Source organism: Zootoca vivipara, chromosome 13 (assembly GCF_965207765.1).
Source record: "Zootoca vivipara chromosome 13, rZooViv2.hap1.1, whole genome shotgun sequence".
Taxonomy (NCBI): Eukaryota; Metazoa; Chordata; class Lepidosauria; order Squamata; family Lacertidae; genus Zootoca; species Zootoca vivipara.
Genome location: NC_142596.1, coordinates 51,964,721 through 51,985,518, shown reverse-complemented (window position 1 = coordinate 51,985,518; position 20,798 = coordinate 51,964,721). Strand labels below are relative to the sequence as shown.

Sequence of the window (20,798 nt, the reverse complement as noted above, 5' to 3'; positions counted from 1 at the left end):
TAATAATAATAATAATAATAATAAGAAGAAGAAGAAGAAGAAGAAGAAGAAGAAGAATTGGAGTCTCTGAAATTCTTTTACACCAAAGCAATGTGGTGCTGCGTGTATTTAGAAAACTTCTGTTATAGCACATCAGTATCTGCGTTTTGGAACGGGGATGATTTGCAAACTTCCCAGAAGCCGTAAAAAGACGGGTACTGACCAGATCCTTTGGGGATGGATTTCCATAGTTCCAGGTATGAGTTGGGGGAGAGGGAGAGAAAACCCTGTACAGTGGTCCCTTGGTTCTCAAACTTAATCCGTTCTGGAAATCTGTTCCAAAACCAAAGCATTCCAAAACCAAGGCGCGCTTTCCCATAGAAAGTCATGCAAAATGGAGTAACCCATTCCAGACTTTTAAAACCAACCCCTAAAACAGCAACTTAACATGAATTTTACTATCTAACGAGACCATTGATCCATAAAATGAAAGCAATAAACAATGTACAGTCATACCTTATGTTATGTCCGCTTCATGCTACGTTTTTTCAGGTTGCATCCCGCAGTGACCCGGAAGTACTGGAAAGGGTTACTTCTGGGTTTCGCTGCTTGCGCATGCGCAGTAGCGCTGAATTGTGCTTCGCGCATGCGCACAAGCACCAAATCGAGCCACGCACATGCGCAGGTATGGTGCTTCAGATTGCAGGCTTTTCACGTTGCAAACGCGACTCCGGAACAGATCCCGTTCGCAACCGGAAGTACCACTGTACTGTAGTCACACAATCAATCAATCAGTAGCTGAACTGGGTTCCACACAGTCACAAAAACAAAACAAAAAAGCTGCAAAAACAGACAGACCTCAGCGTAACACTCAAAACGGAAGTGTGGCACTCAAACTGGAAGCGTAACACTCCAAATGGGGCATGTTCGGCTTCCGAAAAATGTTTGCAAACTGGAACACTTATTCCTGGGTTTTCAGTGTTTGGGTTCCAAGTTGTTTGAGTACCAAGGCATTTGAGAACCAAGGTACCCCTGTGTTGCAGTAGATTTCACAGCACAGACGGGTGGTCCATTGTCTCTGTAGGGCTCCTTCATTACCTTCAAGAGTGTCCACACATAAGAACAGGCATATGTAATGTTGAAACTGCTTGCTCTCTTTTAAAAAATAGATAAATAAACTGCTGGTTCTTTAAAAAAATATATTGGTGGATTGATTTCTCCTCCCCCACCCAGTGGTTTAGAGTTTTCAACTCTTTTCAACCCTGGAGATTACATTTTGATTACACAACCTTCTGCAGGTCAACTTATTTCATTTTGCTCCACCCCTTTTAGAGGAAATAAATGTGCGGCCCAAGCCTTCTTTTGCCATTGGGTTACTTTGGAATCAGAAGATAAGGAGCTCCACACTACCCTGAAGCCCCAAAGTGCCAACCTTCTCAACAGCAGAAGTCGGAGGAAGAAATGATGGACCTTCTGCCATTCTCCATGGAGACGTGGGCTCTTCTCGCCCTCTTCATAGGCCTACTGATGCTGTAAGTAAATTCTGGCATTATCATTCAATCCCTCGGGGCATCATCTGTGCAAAACTGGGAATTTCAGCCTTGGCCAACCATGATCCATAGTCTTGGAGGTCCTGTGGGCAAGACCTCTCTCGACCTCCCTCCCTTGTGAGTCCACCTCCTCACTGCCTTTAACAGCAGGTGCCATTTCTCATGCTCTTCATTGCTCCCGCATGATTCCCAACCAAATAACCAGGCACATCTGCAGAATCCTGGGAACAGTAGTTTAAGAATGTCAGAAGAACCCTCTAGTCCAGCATCCTTGTTGGTGGCTAACCAGATGCCCATTATGGGAATCACGCAGACAGGATTTGAGGGGTGGGGGAACCGCTCTCGCACTCCTGTGGTTTCCAGCAACTGCAATTCAGCTTAAGCATGGTGGGAATTGCAGCTTTGTAAGGTCTGCATCCCTAACACACCACAGTTCCCAGGACTCTTCATGATGTGGCGTAAGTGTGCTCTCAATGCATGGTGCAGTTGTGAGCAGCTGGGCATCTACTGACCCTCATGGGCAGGTAAAACAAACAAGCAGGTTTGCTGTTGAAGTACCAACAGCAGGGATCATTCTGTTAGTAACCTAAGGGTTAATTGTTAGAGGTGGGAGGTGGAGGTGTTGCCTAGCAAGCTGTCAGAATGGCAGGATACTGGCTGAGGCCACTCGTGCTCTGATTGGCTGTGTAATTCTGAGGGAGTTTCCCCCGTATGCTTAGCTGAACATCTTCCTACCATGGACAGGTCCTGTAAAATAATAATAATAATAATAATAAAATAATAATAATAATAATAAATAATAATAATAATAAAAAACCCACTCTGTTTATTTTATATGCTGCTTTTCTTCCATTTACCCCAGTAAAGTACAATCAGCTTCTTTTCTCTCTCGACTCCACCTCCATTATTCAAGTGACTCTGCTAACATACTAGAGGTGACATGCAGTCACCAGGACTAGAAACTTGAGAAATTTCACCTTTGTGAATTTTACTATGGAACAATATGATCTGCATCTCCCCGACTAATGTGCAGTTCAGAACTTCCTTTTACACTTCTCAAATGTTCTGAAGCAGTCCTTAGCTACGAAAGCAGAGCAAAATGCATTTTAAAATGTGCATTTTGAGAGAAAATACATTTGGGGCTATTTATGTGTTGAACCGCAGCTAGCTGAGGCTGATAGGAGTTGCGGCCCCAAACATTTGGAGGTGATGTACGTTGGTGTTTTTTTCCTCTCTCTATCTCGTTAGCTTTGCAAAACAAAGGTATTAATGAATGTTTACTTACCTGTGTGTTTCCTCCCGAGACAAATGGCGTATAAGTTGTGTTCTGTATTCATAATTTAAAAAGAAACTAAACATGTGGGGTTTCTTTTGTAGAGTAAATACATAAATGTGCATTGTGGGAGAGAGAAATGATTCAAGGTTTACATTTAAATGCAAATTCTTGTGCAGAGTTTCTTTCAAAAATAACAGATTAGCGGGTGCAGTGGCAAGGTTTTTTTTTTGGGGGGGTCTGCCCTGCACCCCCTAGGCAAGACTGCCACCCCTTCAGCAGTGCCAAAGTAAAATCCAGCTGCCAGTCTACTTGGAAGGGGGTGGGGGGGCACCATCTTGTTTTTGGCCTCAGGCAGCTAAATATCTGTGCCTGGCCCTGCGTGAATGAACTCTCACACGCAGGCGACATGGGCCACATTCTCCCCAGACATTTAAAACTCTGTGACACCAATTTAAACAGCCATGGCTTCCCCTGAAGAATCCTGGGAGCTGCAGTTTGTTGAGGGTGCTGAGAGTTGTTAGGAGACCCCCTTATTCCCATTGCAGAGCTATAATTTCCAAAGTGAAGGAGGGTTGATTGCTAAACCACTCTGGGATTGACAGTTCTGTGAGGGGAATAGGGTCTCAGCACCCGTAACATACCACAACTCCCAGAATTACTTGGGGAAAGCCATGGCTGCTTACAGCGGTGTCACAGAGCTTTAAATGTAAGGTGCAAATGTGTCCTAAAAGAACAAGAAAAAGTGGTACGTGGTTGCCCAGGAGCATGAGCAAAAATTCGGAGCGATTCCCTTAAAAATAGGGTTGCCAGACTCACTAGAGGACAGGACTTCTGTGCCCAGGGCAGTCTCGAGCAGGTCACGCGCCCTGGCGCTGAGGGGCGGAGATCGCTCCGGCGTCCCCACCCTCGCAGGGTGCAGCATGGCTTCCGCGTGGCAAAGCTGCGTGGCGCCCTGCCTAATGGCCCAGTGCCCTGCCGCCCCGCGCCACCGGGACTCTACCTAGAGCCGGCCCTGTCTGTGCCTTTAATTGCCCTGCTCTCTTTTGAGTCTGGAAACCTTAAAGAGGAACCAGCAGACCCTTTGCTTGGAAATTAAACAAAGAATCTGCTGGTTTGTCTTTAAGGTTTCCAGCCTCAAAAGAGAGCAGGGCAATTAAAGGCGCAGAAGTCCTGTCTTCTATTGAGTCTGGCAACCCTACTTAAAAAAAGAAACTGTTGGTTTTTTTTTTTAAAAAAAAGCAACTTAAAAACAAGAAAAAACAAAATTCTGAAGTGAAAAACTTCCTTGAAGAAAACCCAGTTCAGGCTGTAACTTCCAGCTCCGCTTTGATTCCTCAGCAATAAATATGTGTAAGCAGCCTTTTTCTCCAAAGCTTCCTCCTCCTCCTCCTCTGTTTTTCTGCCTCTTCGCCTTGAGCTGGCAATGAGCTATGAGCCCAGAGAGAGAAGCTTTGCTTTTTTTTTAAAGGGGGAAATATATATTTTATTTTATTTTGCTAAAGCCTTTAAGGACCCTTTTCCGCTGGGGCACCTTTTCCCTTTATGAAATGATTGCTTTTACCTCAGGGTTATCTCTCTCTGAAGATTTCTGCCGAAGCAGCAGGCACCCAGCCTTTTATCAACGGGGGCGCTTATTAAACAGCCTTACAAAGTAGTGATTGCCAGAGTCGGGAAGGGCAGGATCCACCCCCCTCCTCCTTCCCAGAGTAAATGCTTAATTCCTGAGTTAACATTAACAACTTGAGCGCCTCCGGGAAGGGTTTTGAAGATCTATCATCCGAACATTGTGTTCTATTTATTAAGGGATGGGGAGAGAGCGGCCGTTTTTAACAGCTAAGCTAATTTCATTTAAACAGAACATAACTTTCTTTCTTTTTATCAGCAGCAACCAGAAGTCTGGTTTTGTCTTCCACCTCGGCGGCACAATGGCCTCCTTCCAAAATGGAGGCCGTCATGCGTTACCCTCTCCGCCTGCTCTGCTGCGCTGTCTGTCGCTCTGAATCATTAGCAGAGAGCAAAAATGGCAAATAAGTCAGGCTAAGGCCACATTCCCTCCAGATATTTAAAGCACCATGATACCACTTTAAGCATTCATGGTTTCCCCCAAGGAATTCTGGGAGCTGTAGTTTGTTAAGGGTGCAGATGTTTGTTAGGAGGCCGTATTCCACCTCACAGAACTACATTTCCCAGAGTGGTTTATCAGTCAATCCCACTTTCCACAAAACCGGGAATTGTAGCTTCCTAACAACTTGCCACTCCCTCAACAAACTACAGTTCCCAGAATTCTTTGCAGGGAAGCCATGACTGTTTCACGTAGTGCCATAGGGCTTTAAATGTGTGGCATGAATGTCTTCTTCCATGATTCTCAAAAGCAAGGCCACATTCACCCTTGACCAACCTTGGAGGGGGGCACATGACAACAAGGGGGGCGGGCTCCCCACACTCTCACAGGACACAATCGGGCATTTACCTGGTGGTCATAGCTGCCAAGTTATCCCCCCTTTTAAGGGAAATTTCCTTATGCTGAATAGGCTTCCTCGTGAGAAAAGGGAAAACTTGGCAGCTATGCTGGTGGTATTGCAACCAATCTGTCAATAACCCTTTATTTCCTCACTGACTTCTTACCTCTGTCAATAAATCTTTCTACGTGGCCCACTCTCCTTTCATATTTAACTTTTTTTACTGCTATTGCTTCAATTGAAGAGAGCCAACATGGAGTTTTACGTTCTAATAAATTTTTATCTCTATTCCACAACCTCATAAATGGATTTTCTTATTGTGTGATTCAGGAATCCTTTATGCACTTTCATTTTTTCATACCATAAATATGGGTGCCATCCATATCGATTGCCATAACCTTCCAAATCCAATAAATCTGTATTCTCTAACAAAATCCAATCCCTCAACCAAAATAGACAGGACACTTCATAATATAGTCTCAAATCTGGCACAGAGAAATCAGACAGACATACTGTTTGCTGGCTGAGGGTTATGGGAGTTGGAGTCCAGAATATCTAGAGGCAGGATTGCCATACATCCGGAATTTTGCGGGCACAACTGGAATTCAGCAGTCGGAAGCAGTGTCCTGGCATAACTCACTGAAATGTCTGGGGAAATCTGGATGTATGTGGAAGAACCTGGCAGGGCGAGTCAGCTCTTGGCTGGATAGAAAACATTAACAATGCAGATGTCAAGCACAGTTGCTCAGAACAGCCAGCGCTGCCCCAACATTAGATTTGTGCACAATGGTAGAACTTGCAGCAGCCAAAAACAGTAAACCTGAGCGGTTAAGAGGCTTAACGATTCCTTCTTCCAAAGTCCTATCCGTATCAGTGATCATAATTATTTTATCAAGCTTTAGAAATTTTGAGGAAAGGGCTTGGCTCAGTAGTAGAGTACATCCTTTACGTGTGGGAATGGTCCGAGGTTCTTGAGGTAAACATGCCGTCACATTTCCAGGGCAGATATAAAAGGCTCCCCGGAAAACTGATGCCATTGCGTACAATAGTGAGCAAAAGGAAGCGGTGGCCTGATGGTGATGGAAGGTAGTTTCCTAAGTTCTTAAGAAATTTGCAGATCCAGAATGCGGGGGGTGGGGAGCAGACCAGAGGAACAGATTTGCACTGGGGTGTTGTTTCAGGGATTTTGTTGGGAGAGGGGTTGTTGATGATGTTCATTTTTGTATCTTTATTTTTATATCTTTTTAGATTTATGTGGAAAAGGTTCAATTTGGTTGTTTACTTTTTGATGAGTTTCATTTATTGTTTGACTACTTTTGTTATGTTTTGTTATGAATACTCTTGCACAGACACACAAAGACACACACTGCCAATTCATGCTGCAGTTAAAGGTAAAGGGACGCCTGACCGTTAGGTCCAGTCATGACCGACTCTGGGGTTGCGGCGCTCATCTTGCATTATTGGCCGAAGGAGCCGGCATATAGCTTCCAGGTCATGTGGCCAGCATGACAAAGCCGCTTCTGGCAAACCAGAGCAGCGCACGGAAACACCGTTTACCTTCCCGCTGTAGCAGTACCTGTTTATCTACTTGCACTTTGTGCTTTTGAACTGCTAGGTTGGCAGGAGCAGGGACCAAGTAATGGGAGCTCACCCCGTTGCAGGGATTTGAACCACCAACCTTCTGATTGGCAAGCTCTAGGCTCTGTGGTTTAAACCACAACACCACCTGCATGCAGTTATTAAGTGATATATTTGCATGTCTTAAGCTCAGGGGGGGGGCTGCATCTGCATTAACCTGTCAGGAATTGGACTAAAGTTTTCATCAAACGTGGGTGTCTGAATAGCCTTCAGCACCTGAATAGCCTCATGCACCTGCCCTGTTACTACGATCATCAATGCTGCAAAGCAACACTCCACTCTTCCTTTTGTTCTTACCAAAGCATAATGGATCCCCCCTCATTGCTTTTCAGATATGGCATTTGGCCCTATGGCGTCTTCAAGAAACTGGGCATCCCAGGACCACAGCCAATCCCTTTCTTGGGCACAGCCCTCGCCTATCGCAAAGTAAGCTCACAAAGGAAGATGGTTTCATTAGCCGAGGGCATTGAGGCATATGGTTGGCTTCTAGGGCTTCCCATGTGATCCCCATTCCCCTTTTGCACACCAGAGGAGCAGATCAGAATTGTAGAGGTGGAAAAGGACCCCGAGGGTCATCTAGTCCACCCCCACAATGCAGGAATCTCAACAGGATCACACATGACAGACAGTCTGTATATGATTTTGTCTCGCCGCAGGTGAGCAGCTACTTAAAGATTGGCATTATTTGCAGAATGTCTGGAAAACATAATGCTACGCCATGGTTTGTTAAATAAATTACAAGCCATCTCACAGATGAGCAAAGGGCCTTATTTCTCCCAATCTTGGTTTTGTTTTCCAGCTGCTCTTGCCTCAGGCCTCTGTAGCATAGCGAGCATCGGGGTGGGGTGGGGAGAAATAAGTATGGTTAGTCTGCTGGGATGGGACAAAGCACACTTTGGCTACACAAATTACGGCTTTGCATCATGGGGGAACCAGGCTTATGCTGAATTTAACTCTGTATTAAAACATCCATTACAGGGAGTAACGGAGTTTGACAAAAAATGCTTTGAAAAATATGGGAAAATGTGGGGGTGAGTATGCTTTCTTCTTCTTCTTTACTTAAGCTGGGAACTTCAGTCAACTTGTAGAGTGATTGGTTAACATTTGGGAAGGGAAATATTTAGGTGGTGAAGCTACAGACTGAAGGCCCATTTGTTTATCACTGAATTGCTGAAATGCAATCACATTAGAAACCAGGTGAAGGTACGCTTCCCTTGTTCCTGCCACCTGTGTGGTGAATTAATTGTGGCAGATCAGGATTAGCCACCCCTGGATTAATGGAGAAAATGGGTCCCTTAAACATTCCAGCTCTAAAAAGCACACTCTGTTTGTATTTTGTAAAGATTTTTTTATTGGAAAGCAAAATACCCAAAACAAATCCCAAGAACACCCCTCCTCCTTCCTTTTAGTTTTACCCAACATGAAAGAATAGCTCAGCTCCAATCAATAAAGTGTTCATACAGTAGAGAGTGTCTGAAAGTTGCTGGTGTCAATATAAAGGAACATGTTTAAGTGTGCGTTCATATTTCCTGCTGTATCAGAGCACTCCTGTTCCTAACTGCAAAGCACTTACTGACTGGTGGTGCCAACTTTGCAGAGGTGGCATACAAATACAGTGGTCCCTTGGTTCTCAAACTTAATCTGTTCTGGAAGTCCATTCCAAAACCAAAGCGTTCCAAAACCAAGGTGCGCTTTCCCATAGAAAGTAATGCAAAATGGATTAATCCGTTCCAGACTTTTAAAAACAACCCCTAAAACAGCAATTGAACATGAATTTTACTATCTAATGAGACCATTGATCCAAAAAAGGAAAGCAATAAACAATGTACTGCAGTCACACAATCGATCAATCAGTAGCTGAACTGGGTTCCACACAGTCACAAAAGAAAAAAGAGCCACAAAAATACAAACACAAAAGCAAAAACAGACAGACCTCAGCATAACACTCAACATGGAAGTGTGGCACTTAAAACAGAGCAGGTTCGGCTTCCGAAAAAAGTTCACAAACCGGAACACTTATTTCTGGGTTTGCAGTGTTAGGGTTCCAAGTTGGGTTCTCAAGGTGCTTGAGAACCAAGGTACCACTGTAAAAGGATTGATTGATAGACTGATTGCAAAGCTACTTATGCTGGGGTTGCGGTTTGAGGGATCAAGTGGTTTCAAAAGATGGCAGATGTTGGACATCCGTGCCTTAAAACCAGCCAGGAAGCACATGGTCCTGTGCAGTCCTGCTGGGGCAGCCCATAATTTCCCATCTCTCCAGGGATGGTACAGCTTACTCAGAGGAGTGTTTGTCCTAGGTTTTATGACGGCCGGTGGCCTGTGTTGGCTGTTACTGATCCAGCCATAATCAAAGTTGTCCTGGTGAAAGAGTGCTACTCCGTCTTCACCAATCGCCGGGTAAGTCCCCCTTTTCAGTCACGTTCTGAAGGGGCCCTTCATGTCACAGGAAACAAAGCTAAGAGGCAACTGTAAGAGGGACCTGAAACAAAAGGCTGCCGTGTTATCGCTACTGCCTTGAGCATTTTGTTGCTATATTGGCTCACAGTTCCTTGTCGGGGGCCATTTGGTGGGTTTAAATATATGTTTATTTTAATATACAAATGCCCACATTTCTGCATACCTAGGTAGAGTGCCCTTCCCCTTAAAAATGCACAGAAAGAAACTACAACCTAATTTTGGGGTGGTTGTTTTGTTTCTAGGGATGTAGATCCACGATAGAGCCTCTGCCCTGCATGCAGAAGGTTCTGTGTTTAATCAAAGGATCATAGGATCCTAGAGTTGGAAGGGACCCTGCAATGTCCAACCACCTGCAATGCAGGAATCTCAACGAGATCATACATGACAGGTGGCCATCCAACCTCTGCTTAAAAACCTCCAAGGAAGGAGAGTCCTCCACAACCTCCTGAGGGAGACCATTCCAACGTTGAAGAGCCCTTACTATCACAATGTTTTTCCTGATGTTGAGTCGGAATCTCCTTTCTTGGTTTGAGTTCTACACTCCAGAGCAGCAGAAAACAAGTTGGCGCAATCTTCCATGTGATAGCCCTTCAGAAATTTGAAGAAGCTATCAAATCTCCTTCTTTGGAGTCTCCTTCTTTGGAGGTCTTTAAGCAGAGGCTTGACAGACATGTGTCAAGAATGCTTTGATGGCGTTTCCTGCTTGGCAGGGGGTTGGACTGGATGGCCTTTGTGGTCTCTTCCAACTCTATGATTCTATGAAATTCTCCTTACCAATTCCCTCAACTGTTCTTCATAAAGTCTTGTTTCCAAACCCATGATCCTCTCTCTTTCTCTCCCTTTTTTAAAAAACCTCCTGACAGATGTTTGGTCCAACAGGAAAGTTGAAATCAGCTATTTCAGTAGCTGTAGATGACCAGTGGAAGAGGATTCGCACTGTGCTCTCGCCCACTTTCACCAGTGGGAAGCTTAAGGAGGTAAGAGCTAAGATTGAGCTTGCAATAAATGCCATAGAAGACCTTATACTATTTCCTACAATGCCCAGTCCACGTCCCTGACCAGGAGTGGCATAGCCAGCAAAAACATGTTAAGAAAGAGTTCTGGCCAGTATCTCAGGGGTTATTCTTTCAACAGAGAAACCTAAATAAAAGTGCTGATTTTGACCTTTAGGATACACCCAAAACTGTGTGGAGGACAATGCGGATTGGGATATGTCATCGCTTCAATGTTGAAAGCAGTAAATGCCTCTGAATGCCCGTTGCTTGGAATGACAAGTGAGGAGTGTCGCTGTCGCACTTGGGTCCTGTTTGCAGGGCATGTGGTTGGCCGATGTGAGAACAGGATGCTGGACTCAGATGAGCCCCTTTTGGCCTGATTCAGCAGCCACACTATTCTTCGGTTTCTGCATCTGGACGAGGAGTCACTGCTCCAGCCCTGCGACCGTCACCCCTTTGCCAACTCCCATTCCCACTCTTCACATCCCACACAGCTCCCCGTCCCCTCACAGTTCCCCATTGTCCCTCCATCCCTGCTTTATTCAAACTTCTGCTGTTGTTTAAAACTGCCCTTCTTTTTTGTTGCCCTCCCTTCCCCTGGCCTATATTCATGCAAATCCAGGATTGTGATGGGGGCACTACAAATCCTCCAGTCAGGGCCGGCCCTATGTGCAGGCTGGGTGGCGCAGGGCACTATGGCGCCGGCCCACCAGGAGGGCGCCGCGAGCTGCGCCCACCCGCTGGCCGGCGGCACGAGCTGCGCCCACCCACTGGCCGGCCAGTCCGCTGCGCAGCTGCACCCACGCCAACCGCGCTGTGCCTGCCCGCCCTCCCACCGCGCAGCAGTGCCTGGGCAAGCCGTACTGCGCCCCCCCCACTGTGCTGGGAAACGGGGCGGGAGGGCGCTGGAAGTATCCGGCGCACCACGGCGCCAGGGGCGCTTAAGACGGCCCTGCTTCCAGTGGGGATTGCGTGATGACAACCCTACATTTTAATACATATAGGAAGATATACACTAGGCTGCTTATAAGGTGAACTTGAAGAGATTGGGAGAGTTAGGAAGCAACAAGTCTTCCGGCCAGGGAGGGAGTTTCAGTCTGGTTTCCTTAATGCAGGGCATACTTTTTGTTTTTGGGGTGCCTTTTGATATTATTGCAAGCAGCGGTGGTTGGAGGACAAGGCAGGATATAATTGACCCCCTTTCTTTTCCCTGTGCCCCCTTCTCTCCCCTCCCTACCCCGTTGTCACCACCTAAGATGTTTCCTATCATCAAGCACCACGTGGACAGCCTAGTGAAAAATATTCAAGGCAAAGCGGAGAGGGCGGAGCCTGTGGACATCAAAGAGTGAGTAGCCGCCCGATATGGCAAGTCCTGTGACTCATTCATCACTGCTCTTTGGGAAAACTCACCTTTTGGGGTGATAAATAGGCCTATGTTGAGAATGGTCTGGGGGGAGGGGAAGAGAAGATTTGGTGTGGCTGAGACTGGAGATTGTGGAATAGTCTTGGGAAGGGAGAGATAGTGGCATTCTTGGCTTCCCTTGAGCAGAACAGGTGGAATTCCCTTCCAAGAGAGGTTAGGCTGGCTTGCTCCTTGCTATCCTTCCACTAGCAGGCTAAGACTTCTTTCTTTGGGCTGAAACTTGCAAGCCGCTTGCACAGTACTCAGTATATACTGTACTTAAAGATGCGCTTGACAACCCAGAAGGTCAAGATCTACGCCTGCCCCCTGGAGGGGGCCAGGGAGATCTGGGGATCTGGCAGTCCTAGGCCTGAGACACAGCAAATACCCTCCCATGCAAAAAAATTCGATCCACTTGCTCCAGGCTTTCTTCTTCTTCCTGATCTCTGTCCTGTGTTTTAATTTTTTTTGGTCTGTTTAGGAAATTTGGGGCGTACAGCATGGATGTGGTGACCAGCACTTCCTTTGGGGTGAACACAGATTCCATGAACAACCCCAATGACCCTTTTGTCAGGGAGGCGAGCAAGCTGGTGAAGTTTGACCTGTTTTCCCCAATCTTCGTTTTATTATGTACGTTACTTCGACTGCATATAAATATATATATATCACTTGCAGGGGCGTACCCAGGATCAAAACTAGGGGGGGCAAGGGGGGCCCAAGGCAGAGGAGGGGCGGGGCAAGGGGCGAGGCCAAGGCACAGGAGGGAGATGCCACAAAGTGGGGACGTGGGCGGGGCTACGGAGCCCAGGTGAAACTGACTCTGGTCTAATGACACCAAAAGGGGGGAAATCCAGGGAAATAATAAGGCGGATCAGAGAAAGGTCAGGACAAGCAGCTATAAAAAGGGACATTCTCAATGAGCCTGCTGAGGACCAGCTGTGGTTACGCAAGAGCAAGGACAGGGCATATCCCATACGCACATGGGCACTCATATTATGAATGAACAGCATCCTTCGCCAGCCTGGCACCTTCCACATGCTTTGGACCACAACTGCGCTGCCAGAGGCAGATGGGAGTTGTAGTCCAAAGCACACGGAGGGGAATCAGCTTAGCAAAGCCTGCTGTACAGAAATAAAATGAAGTTTGCCTGCTTTTCCCTTATCCCATCTTTTGTCTTATCCCATTCTGGGCTGCATCAATAGGAGTATAGTATCTAGATCAAGGGAAGTAATACCGTAGTACCACTGTATTCTGCTCTGGTCAGACCTCACCTGGAGTACTGTGATTCTATGAAAAGTATTGAGGGAATGGAGGGGGGGGGGCAAACTGCAAGTTTTAATATTGTTCCATGCCACCCCAATATCCACAACAGTGAGATTCCAGGGGCCCAGGCACTTACCCAGGGTTCATATTTCCACAGTGGAGACAGTGGTGTCTTTATGATGCATTGCTTATTTACACATATTTATAAGAGCCTACCTCCTGCCAACCTAGCAGTTCGAAAGCACATCAAAATGCAAGTAGATAAATAGGAACCACTATAGCGGGAAGGTAAACGGCGTTTCCATGTGCTGCTCTGGTTTGCCAGAAGCGGCTTTGTCATGCTGGCCACATGACCTGGAAGCTATACGCCGGCTCCCTCGGCCAATAATGCGAGATGAGCGCGGAACCCCAGAGTCGGTCACGACTGGACCTAATGGTCAGGGGTCCCTTTACCTTTACTGTACCTTTATAAGAGCCTACAATACAGGCGCTACATAATTATACTTTGTCCATAATAATTTTCACACACCCATCTTAAGAAATCAATCTATGCCTAGGTAAGCCTGTATAGGATAGCAGCCTGAAGCACAGAAACTATCTACAGCCGCTCCTTTCACTTGAACCCCTCACATAAATCCTGTAGAGCTGGCCTGAAAGGGACCCCAGGGTCATCTAGTCCAACCCCCCGGCAATGCAGGAATCCTGCCCACAGCGAGACCGACCCCTTTCATACGTCCGGATTCCTATAAACCTAGCAAGCCGAATACACCAAGGTCCGGACTCTTCTGCCCTGCGAAACGCAACCCAATCGTCTGAATGGCGGACAATGTCAGCAAAACAAAAAGGCAAGTTTGAAGACATGGCAAACAGTGACAAAGTTCGTTATGAGAGGGAGATGGAAAGTTATATTCCTCCTAAAGGGGAGAAGAAGTAAAAGGACTCCAATTCCCCCAAAAGTCCACCATCTGCTTTCTTCTTGTTTTGTTCTGAGCATCGCCCCAAAATAAAAAGCAACCACCCAGGTTTTTCTATTGGTGAGACAGCAAAGAAACTAAAAGACACAAAGGATGGGGAAGATATAACGCCATTGCATTATATGATATAAGCCTCAACTGTGAGGCTTAGAAAGTGGGGTCTTGCATGCTGGGATAATGCTGCAGCTGCTTCCTCCTAAGGCTTCGTCTTTGCTCTCTCCTCTCCAACTAGATCTCTTTCCATTCACAAGTCCCCTTCTGGACAAGATGAACATACATATCTTCCCCAGCAGTGCTGTGAACTACTTTGCCAGGGCAATCGGGAATATCAAGCGGGAACGGGAGCAAGCGAAAGGGAAGGTAAAAAATAATAATTCCTCAGTGAGTTAACCTAGATGAGGGGGAAAGAATCATTTTAGATTTTTTAGATGGGGGAGGTGGGGGGGGGAGTGCATTGTTCACTCCTGACACTCTGCAGCAACTTGTTAATTTTCATGTAATCGATTGCAGGGTTTAAGGCGTCTCCTTAAGTGGCACATGCTTTTTTTTTAGCACTGCTGCTTCTGGTCAGCGATGTAAGGAAATACCCCTTTAGAAATATCGAAACTTCCAGCCTCCCCCACCCCCCCAAAAGCTCAACAACTTTGGTCCCCCCCCCCAAGGAAAGCTCAACAATGTTCCAATGACAATGGGTAGATCACTACCAGTTACTTTATACTGGGAGCAGATTGATCCCCAGAGTCCCTTCCAACTCTACGGTTCTATGATTCTGTGGTTGTTTTTGTTCTCAGGGCAGAGTGGATTTCCTACAGCTGATGATCGACTCCCAGAAGTCAGATGTGCAATACGAGAGCAATGGTGTGAGCCACTCCTATAAAGGTAACATGTGCTGTAAAAGGAGTGTCCTAAGTCTGTGCATGTGCAATGGAGGCAGGGGGGGGGAGGGACCCTGACCCTCCCCCCACCCTCGTATGAGAGAGTGTGCCAGTGTAGAGTTGCGGTTCAAGTGTCATACTAGGGCCTGGGAGACCAGGGTTTGAATCCCCACTTGGCCATGAAGCTCACTGGTTGATGTTGGGACACTAACCTGTCTCTCAGTCTCACCTACCTCACAGGGTTATTGTGGTGATTAAATGGGGAGGGGGGGGAGAACCATGTATAACACCTTGAGCTCCTCGGGAAGAAAAAGGCAGGGTATAAACCAAATACAAAATAAATAAATAAATCCAGGCGCACAAACTCTAAACATTGCTTTGCCAATGAAATGGAAAGAGTTTTGCAGCCACACCTGTCCTGTGAGGGAGAAACGAATTTGAGTCTCAGGCTCTGTGTAGCTTTTGCATGTGTTGCCATAAATTTTATTTCAGAATAACAACAACAACAACTTCCATTCCATCCCAGAGCTTCTGGGCTGATCACATTCTCCTGCACACAGATATGCCCCTGCCCTGAGTTTATTAATCGGGATTGGAATATATATTCTGAAAAGGCAGATTTTGCAACCTTGGCAGGAACCCATGCTTCCTTTGATGTTTTCTATGAACATTAATTAACGGTACTAGGAATTCAGTATGTGATTCCACCCTCCAGCCTTGCCTAGGGATAGGCATAAAAGCAGGTGAGCCCATCCCTTTTTAAGTTATCTTGTTCTCAGTGGCGGACCTACATTTTGGGTGGCCTTAAAGCTTGACGTGTCATGGGGACAGGAATGAAGTCTAGGTAACCACTGTTCTCGTCTTCAGTGGGGTTGTTCCACGACAGATCAGCACTTAGGAAAACAAAAAAAACTACTGCATTTCAGATCGGGATTTAAATTGCTACCGTGTTTCTCATATTATAAGACATGTCTTATATTTATTTTTTCCTCAAAAAAACACACTATGGCTTATTTTCAAGGGATGTCTTATTTTTTTCCTCCTCCTCCTGCTGCGGCCAGCATTGCTGCTGCGCCTATCACTATGTCTTATTTTCAGGGTATGGCTTATATTCCTTGAATGCTTAAAAATCCTGCTATGTCTTATTTTATGGGTATGTCTTAAAATATGAGAAACAGGGTATACTGGGTTACCTCACATGTCAAAGTCACTGGTGTGAATAAATATTTCCTATGCATTATAGTTTTTAGGTTACTGGCAGGATCAAAATAATATAAGTCATTAGTTTCACATACCCTCCAACATTTCTCCGATGAAAATAGAGATGCCCTAAGAAACCGGGATGGCTTCTGTAAATCCAGGACTGTCCCTGGAAAATAGGGATGCTTGGAAAGTCTGGTTTCCTAGTAGATCTGCCCCTGCCTGCGCTCCCGTCCAAACTTTCAACTTTCTCTTTCCTTTCTCTGTACAGCGTTGACCGAGGAAGAGATGTTGGCACAAGCCATTATATTCATATTTGCGGGATATGAAGCCACCAGCAATATCCTTGGCTACATGACGTACGAATTAGCGACCCACCCAGACGTCCAGCGAAAATTGCAGGCTGAGATTGACGCTGTCCTGCCTAATAAGGTATTTAGCAGCTCTCAGGGCCATGCAGTGGAGGAACCGCTTCCGTTAACCGCATCCATTAAGTAGCACCGGCCTGTGGCCTCTTTTACTATTATAAAAGCAGATATAAAGTGGCATTGTATAATACAGGGCCTCTGTGCTAGGGATGCTGGAGGAATTTGGCATCTGTGAATTCTGATGCAAACTCACCTGACTGTGGACTGTTTAGTGCAGATTGTAGCGCAATCTGCCATCCTTGAGGTTTCACGCGACTCCATATTTTGCAATGCGTTTCTTGGCTCAGAAACAAATGGAAAAACAAATGTACCAATATTCATTCATTCATTTCATAAAATCGACTCAAAGTCAAAAGAAAGAATTATGTACCCAAATTTAATTATTTGTTTCATGAAATGAATATGCCACCTGATTGTTTTCTTTTTAATTAAAAAACACACACCCTTAGAAGCAGTTTACAAAAGAAAAAAAAAGTTTAAAGCAACTGTTTAAGGGAAAACATCCAGCCAAGGAGGAGACTTAGGAGGAAGTGGGAGGAACAGATTGTCAGTTCTGGCAACTGCTTTACCAGGGTCCAATCTTGCCCATAGGTTCCTCTGTTTGTATTCTGTTTCCTTGAATAAACTTTACTTCTTCTATCCGAGTTTCTGTGTTGGCCCCAATGTAGACAGTGACCAACTTTTTAAATACAGTATAACTCTCCCATTCCTCTTTCTCCCTCCCTCCAAAAGGCTCCCATCACCTATGATGCCGTCATGCAAATGGAATACCTTGACATGGCAACCAATGAAATCCTCCGGATGTACCCGATTGGTGGGCGAATTGAAAGATTGTGCAAGAAAGACGTGGAGTTGAATGGAATCACCATTCCAAAAGGGATGACGGTTATGATTCCACCAACCGTCTTGCACTACGACCCAGAATACTGGTCGGAACCCGAAGAATTTAGACCGGAAAGGTACTGAATGCAACAACCACCTCTTCCTGCCTCTGTTTGCTTCTAGTTATCAGGGTGTGTGTAAGGCAAAGATTGGGAAGACCCAGAGGGAAATCCCCACTTGGCTATGAAGCTCACTGGGTGATCTGGGACCCACCATGGTCTTCCAGGCTGTCCTATCTTACAGGGTAGTTGTGAGGATAAAGGTGGAAAGGGAAGAGAGCCAGGAGCATTGCCCTGAGCTTCTCGGTAGAAGTGATGGGTATAAATATAATCATTAACCATAAGAGGTTGTGCAAGTTTGGGGAGAGCATAAGGGTTCTTGTTTGTGGCTGTGGAGAGTATTGAGTTACATAAGAACATGATAAGAACATCTACTGGATCAGGCCAGTGGCCCATCTAGTCCAGCATCCTGTTCTCCCAGATGCCCCAATGGGAAACCCACAAGCAGGATTTGAGCACAAGAGCACCCCCCCCCCGGTGGTTTACAGCAACTGATATAACCTCACATTGGATGAGCTACTTCTCCTTTATCAAGGATGGGGAACATGTGAGCCACCAGGAGAATGCAGGGTGTATTTTCTTAAGCCCCTTCACTGCTCAGATGGTTGCAAATGATGGTGCTACCTCCCTTCTGTCTGCTAACAGATTCAGCAAAGAGAATAAGGAGAGCATCAACCCTTACGTTTACCTGCCATTCGGAGCTGGTCCCAGGAACTGCCTTGGGATGAGGTTTGCTCTCCTTACCCTGAAGGCTGCTGTTGCTAGCCTGATGCAGAACTTCACCTTCAAGCCCTGCAAGGAGACAAAGGTGAGGCACCGACCCTATCGTCAGGCAGAGGGCAGCAATTGCCTTGGCCAGCAGCTGCTGGGAGGCTGGGGAAGGACAGGGAGGGTTGTGCACCTCGCCACCCAGCTGCTGAGCTTGGGTGCAGTGGAGGGGCTGCTGTCCGCATACCGGTGCTGAAGTCAGAGACCTCTGCCAGGCCAGGCGGCTTCATTTGTGGATGGGGGGGGGGGAGGAGCGGAGGGTAGATTTTGCCTCAGGCAGCAAAAAGTCTTGGGCCAGTTCTGGGACCTGGGACTGATCTGTGCTGCTGTCTACAAGGGAAATAGCCAACCTGAATCAGATGCAACTTTTCCAGCTTAGCAGAGACTATGGAAATGTCAACAGGTTGTGCCTCATCTGTAACACAGGTGGTACTGAGTGTTCCAGAAGATGCTGCCATTTCTTCTTAACCCTTTAGTGCTCCTCCCTGACTGAGGGCTTATCCGCACCTCCCTTTGCTCCACGGCTTTCCTTTGGGGGAAACCCAGTATTTAGCACTGAATTGGAACAAAGGCAATCAGATTTTCTGTGGGCTGCTGCTTGTGCTAAAGAGTGGGTTTTCCAGGGGGAAGCAGTGGGGCAAAGGCAAAACCACTCAGATCCTTGCCGTGGGTCAAGCGGAAAACCATAACCATGCGGACTTGTGATTTCTGGGCACGGGAAGTATGTTCGTACGTGGGGATAGAAGCATTTGCTGCCACTCACTGTTAGTTATCTATGCCTCCCTTTCATCCTTTTGGTGCATCCCAATGAGGCAAAGCCAGATGTGGAAGGTTCTTTTCAACTGCACATCTGATGCAGAGACAGATGTACCTCTGGTGTTCCTATGTTGGGGGGGCGCACAAGTCAAGTGTGGGTGGAGCTGAAACCAGTGGCGGGCAAAGCCACAACCAAAAGTGGGTCATGTTGCCTTCTTTCCCTCCCCCTCTTTGCCAGGAAGGGAACCCTTTCCAGATGTCAAAACCGATCCCGATCATTTGCAAAGCTGGCTTAAAAAAAAAAAAAGAGCCAAGGGCTGTGCACAGAATGGAGAGGGCCATAGGCTGCCATTTTCTGATCATATGCTGTCCCACATACTGCTCAACTACACAAACATGCCTATTAATTGGTCCTGGGCAGAAGCCCTCATAGCGCCAATGGTGTCTGAATAGGTTTGCCAATGCACAGTGTTCATTTCACATGGGCTGGGATTGTTAGGATCTTCTGACTATGGGGAAAAACACGTTATTCCTTCTAGACTATTGCAGACTTGTGATGGGCCGTAAACATGCAGTGGAAGAAAGTTGAAGAGTTTGCGATATCTCTGAGTCCATGCCTCTTCACCATTCTTATGATCTCTGCTGCACCTCCTTTTTCAAAACCCTTCTGTTCTCTGGCCTCTAAATCCAGTTTCTCCCTCTCATGTTCCAGATCCCAATGGAATTGACCTCAGTAGGACTGACAAAGCCCAAATACCCCATCATCTTGCAAGCCGTCTCCAGAGCCAGCTCTGCACAGTAGTGGTGTTTTTCCAGCAGAATCTCATTACTTCAGCAATGCTGAGAGATCTGTGGCTAGCGTATCGATCCTTTGGACCATTCTTCTGGTGAAATGTGTTTTGGCCTTTATTTGCACAAACTCTTCCATTCCTTGCCATGTGATGACTTGGACATCTCAAATTTTCATACTTCACAATTTTCCATTGTGCATCCATGAGCACGTGGCTGAGGTTGCATCAATGGAAGCCTTGCAACTTAGCAGTGACAAAGTGACAAAGGTTTTCACCTCTGAAAGCAGCAGTTTCCTGAATAAGTTCTGCTGGCCCTCGCACGTCTAGCTGCCTATGGCCATGTGGCCAGTTCAGAAAGTGTGGCTGTGATTGCTGGTGTGACTGGTCCAGGGAGCAAATTCATTCACTCTTAATCAGCTGTGTTTGCTTCAGTTATACCAGGATGCAGGGAAATCAAATATGTTACGTGGGTCCTTGACTTCCTGGGATTGCTTTATGAAGGAAAAAGTCCTAAATAAGAACCAAAAAATGTGGTACAGTATTGAAGAAGCAGCTGTGGAAAAGGCAGTAACAAGATGCAAAAATACTCCTAGGGATCAGGGCCTGCTGTTATTTTGAGTGATTTCCACCAAAACTGGAATCGATAAACATTCAGTGTGTGTGTGTGTTTTCAGAAATAACAATGTAACAAAAATAAACAATATAACAAAAATAAAGAGTAAAGCAACAACACCAGCTATGTGGAGCATTTACTATAGGTGTCATAAAATGGGCAGACATAGAATCATGGAATCCTAGAGTTGGAAGGGACCCTAAGGGTCATCTAGTTCAACCTCCTGCAACGCAGGAATCTCAACTAAAGCATCCAAGACAGATGGCCATCCAACCTCTGCTTAAAAACCTCCAAGGAAGGAGAGTTTGCTACCTTCCGAAGGAGACCATTCCAGCTCTCACTGTCAGAAAGTTCTTCCTTTAGTTGGCATTTCCTTTCTTGTAACTTGAACTTTCTTGTAACTTCTTGGGCTTGCTGATCTGAAGGTTGG

General features: G+C 46.1%; 1 protein-coding gene across 1 annotated transcript; it reads left to right on the top strand.

The window, feature by feature from the left end:
- Nucleotides 1-1,345: 1,345 nt before the first annotated feature.
- On the top strand, nucleotides 1,346-20,490 carry LOC118092845 (cytochrome P450 3A9-like). Its single transcript, XM_035131467.3, has 13 exons — nucleotides 1,346-1,511; nucleotides 7,235-7,328; nucleotides 7,881-7,933; nucleotides 9,203-9,302; nucleotides 10,226-10,339; nucleotides 11,614-11,702; nucleotides 12,241-12,389; nucleotides 14,229-14,356; nucleotides 14,788-14,875; nucleotides 16,343-16,503; nucleotides 17,232-17,458; nucleotides 18,086-18,248; nucleotides 19,677-20,490. The coding sequence occupies exons 1-13, from the start codon at nucleotides 1,441-1,443 to the stop codon at nucleotides 19,764-19,766; spliced, it is 1,527 nt and encodes a 508-aa protein (XP_034987358.3). The 5' UTR covers nucleotides 1,346-1,440; the 3' UTR covers nucleotides 19,767-20,490.
- Nucleotides 20,491-20,798: the final 308 nt, after the last annotated feature.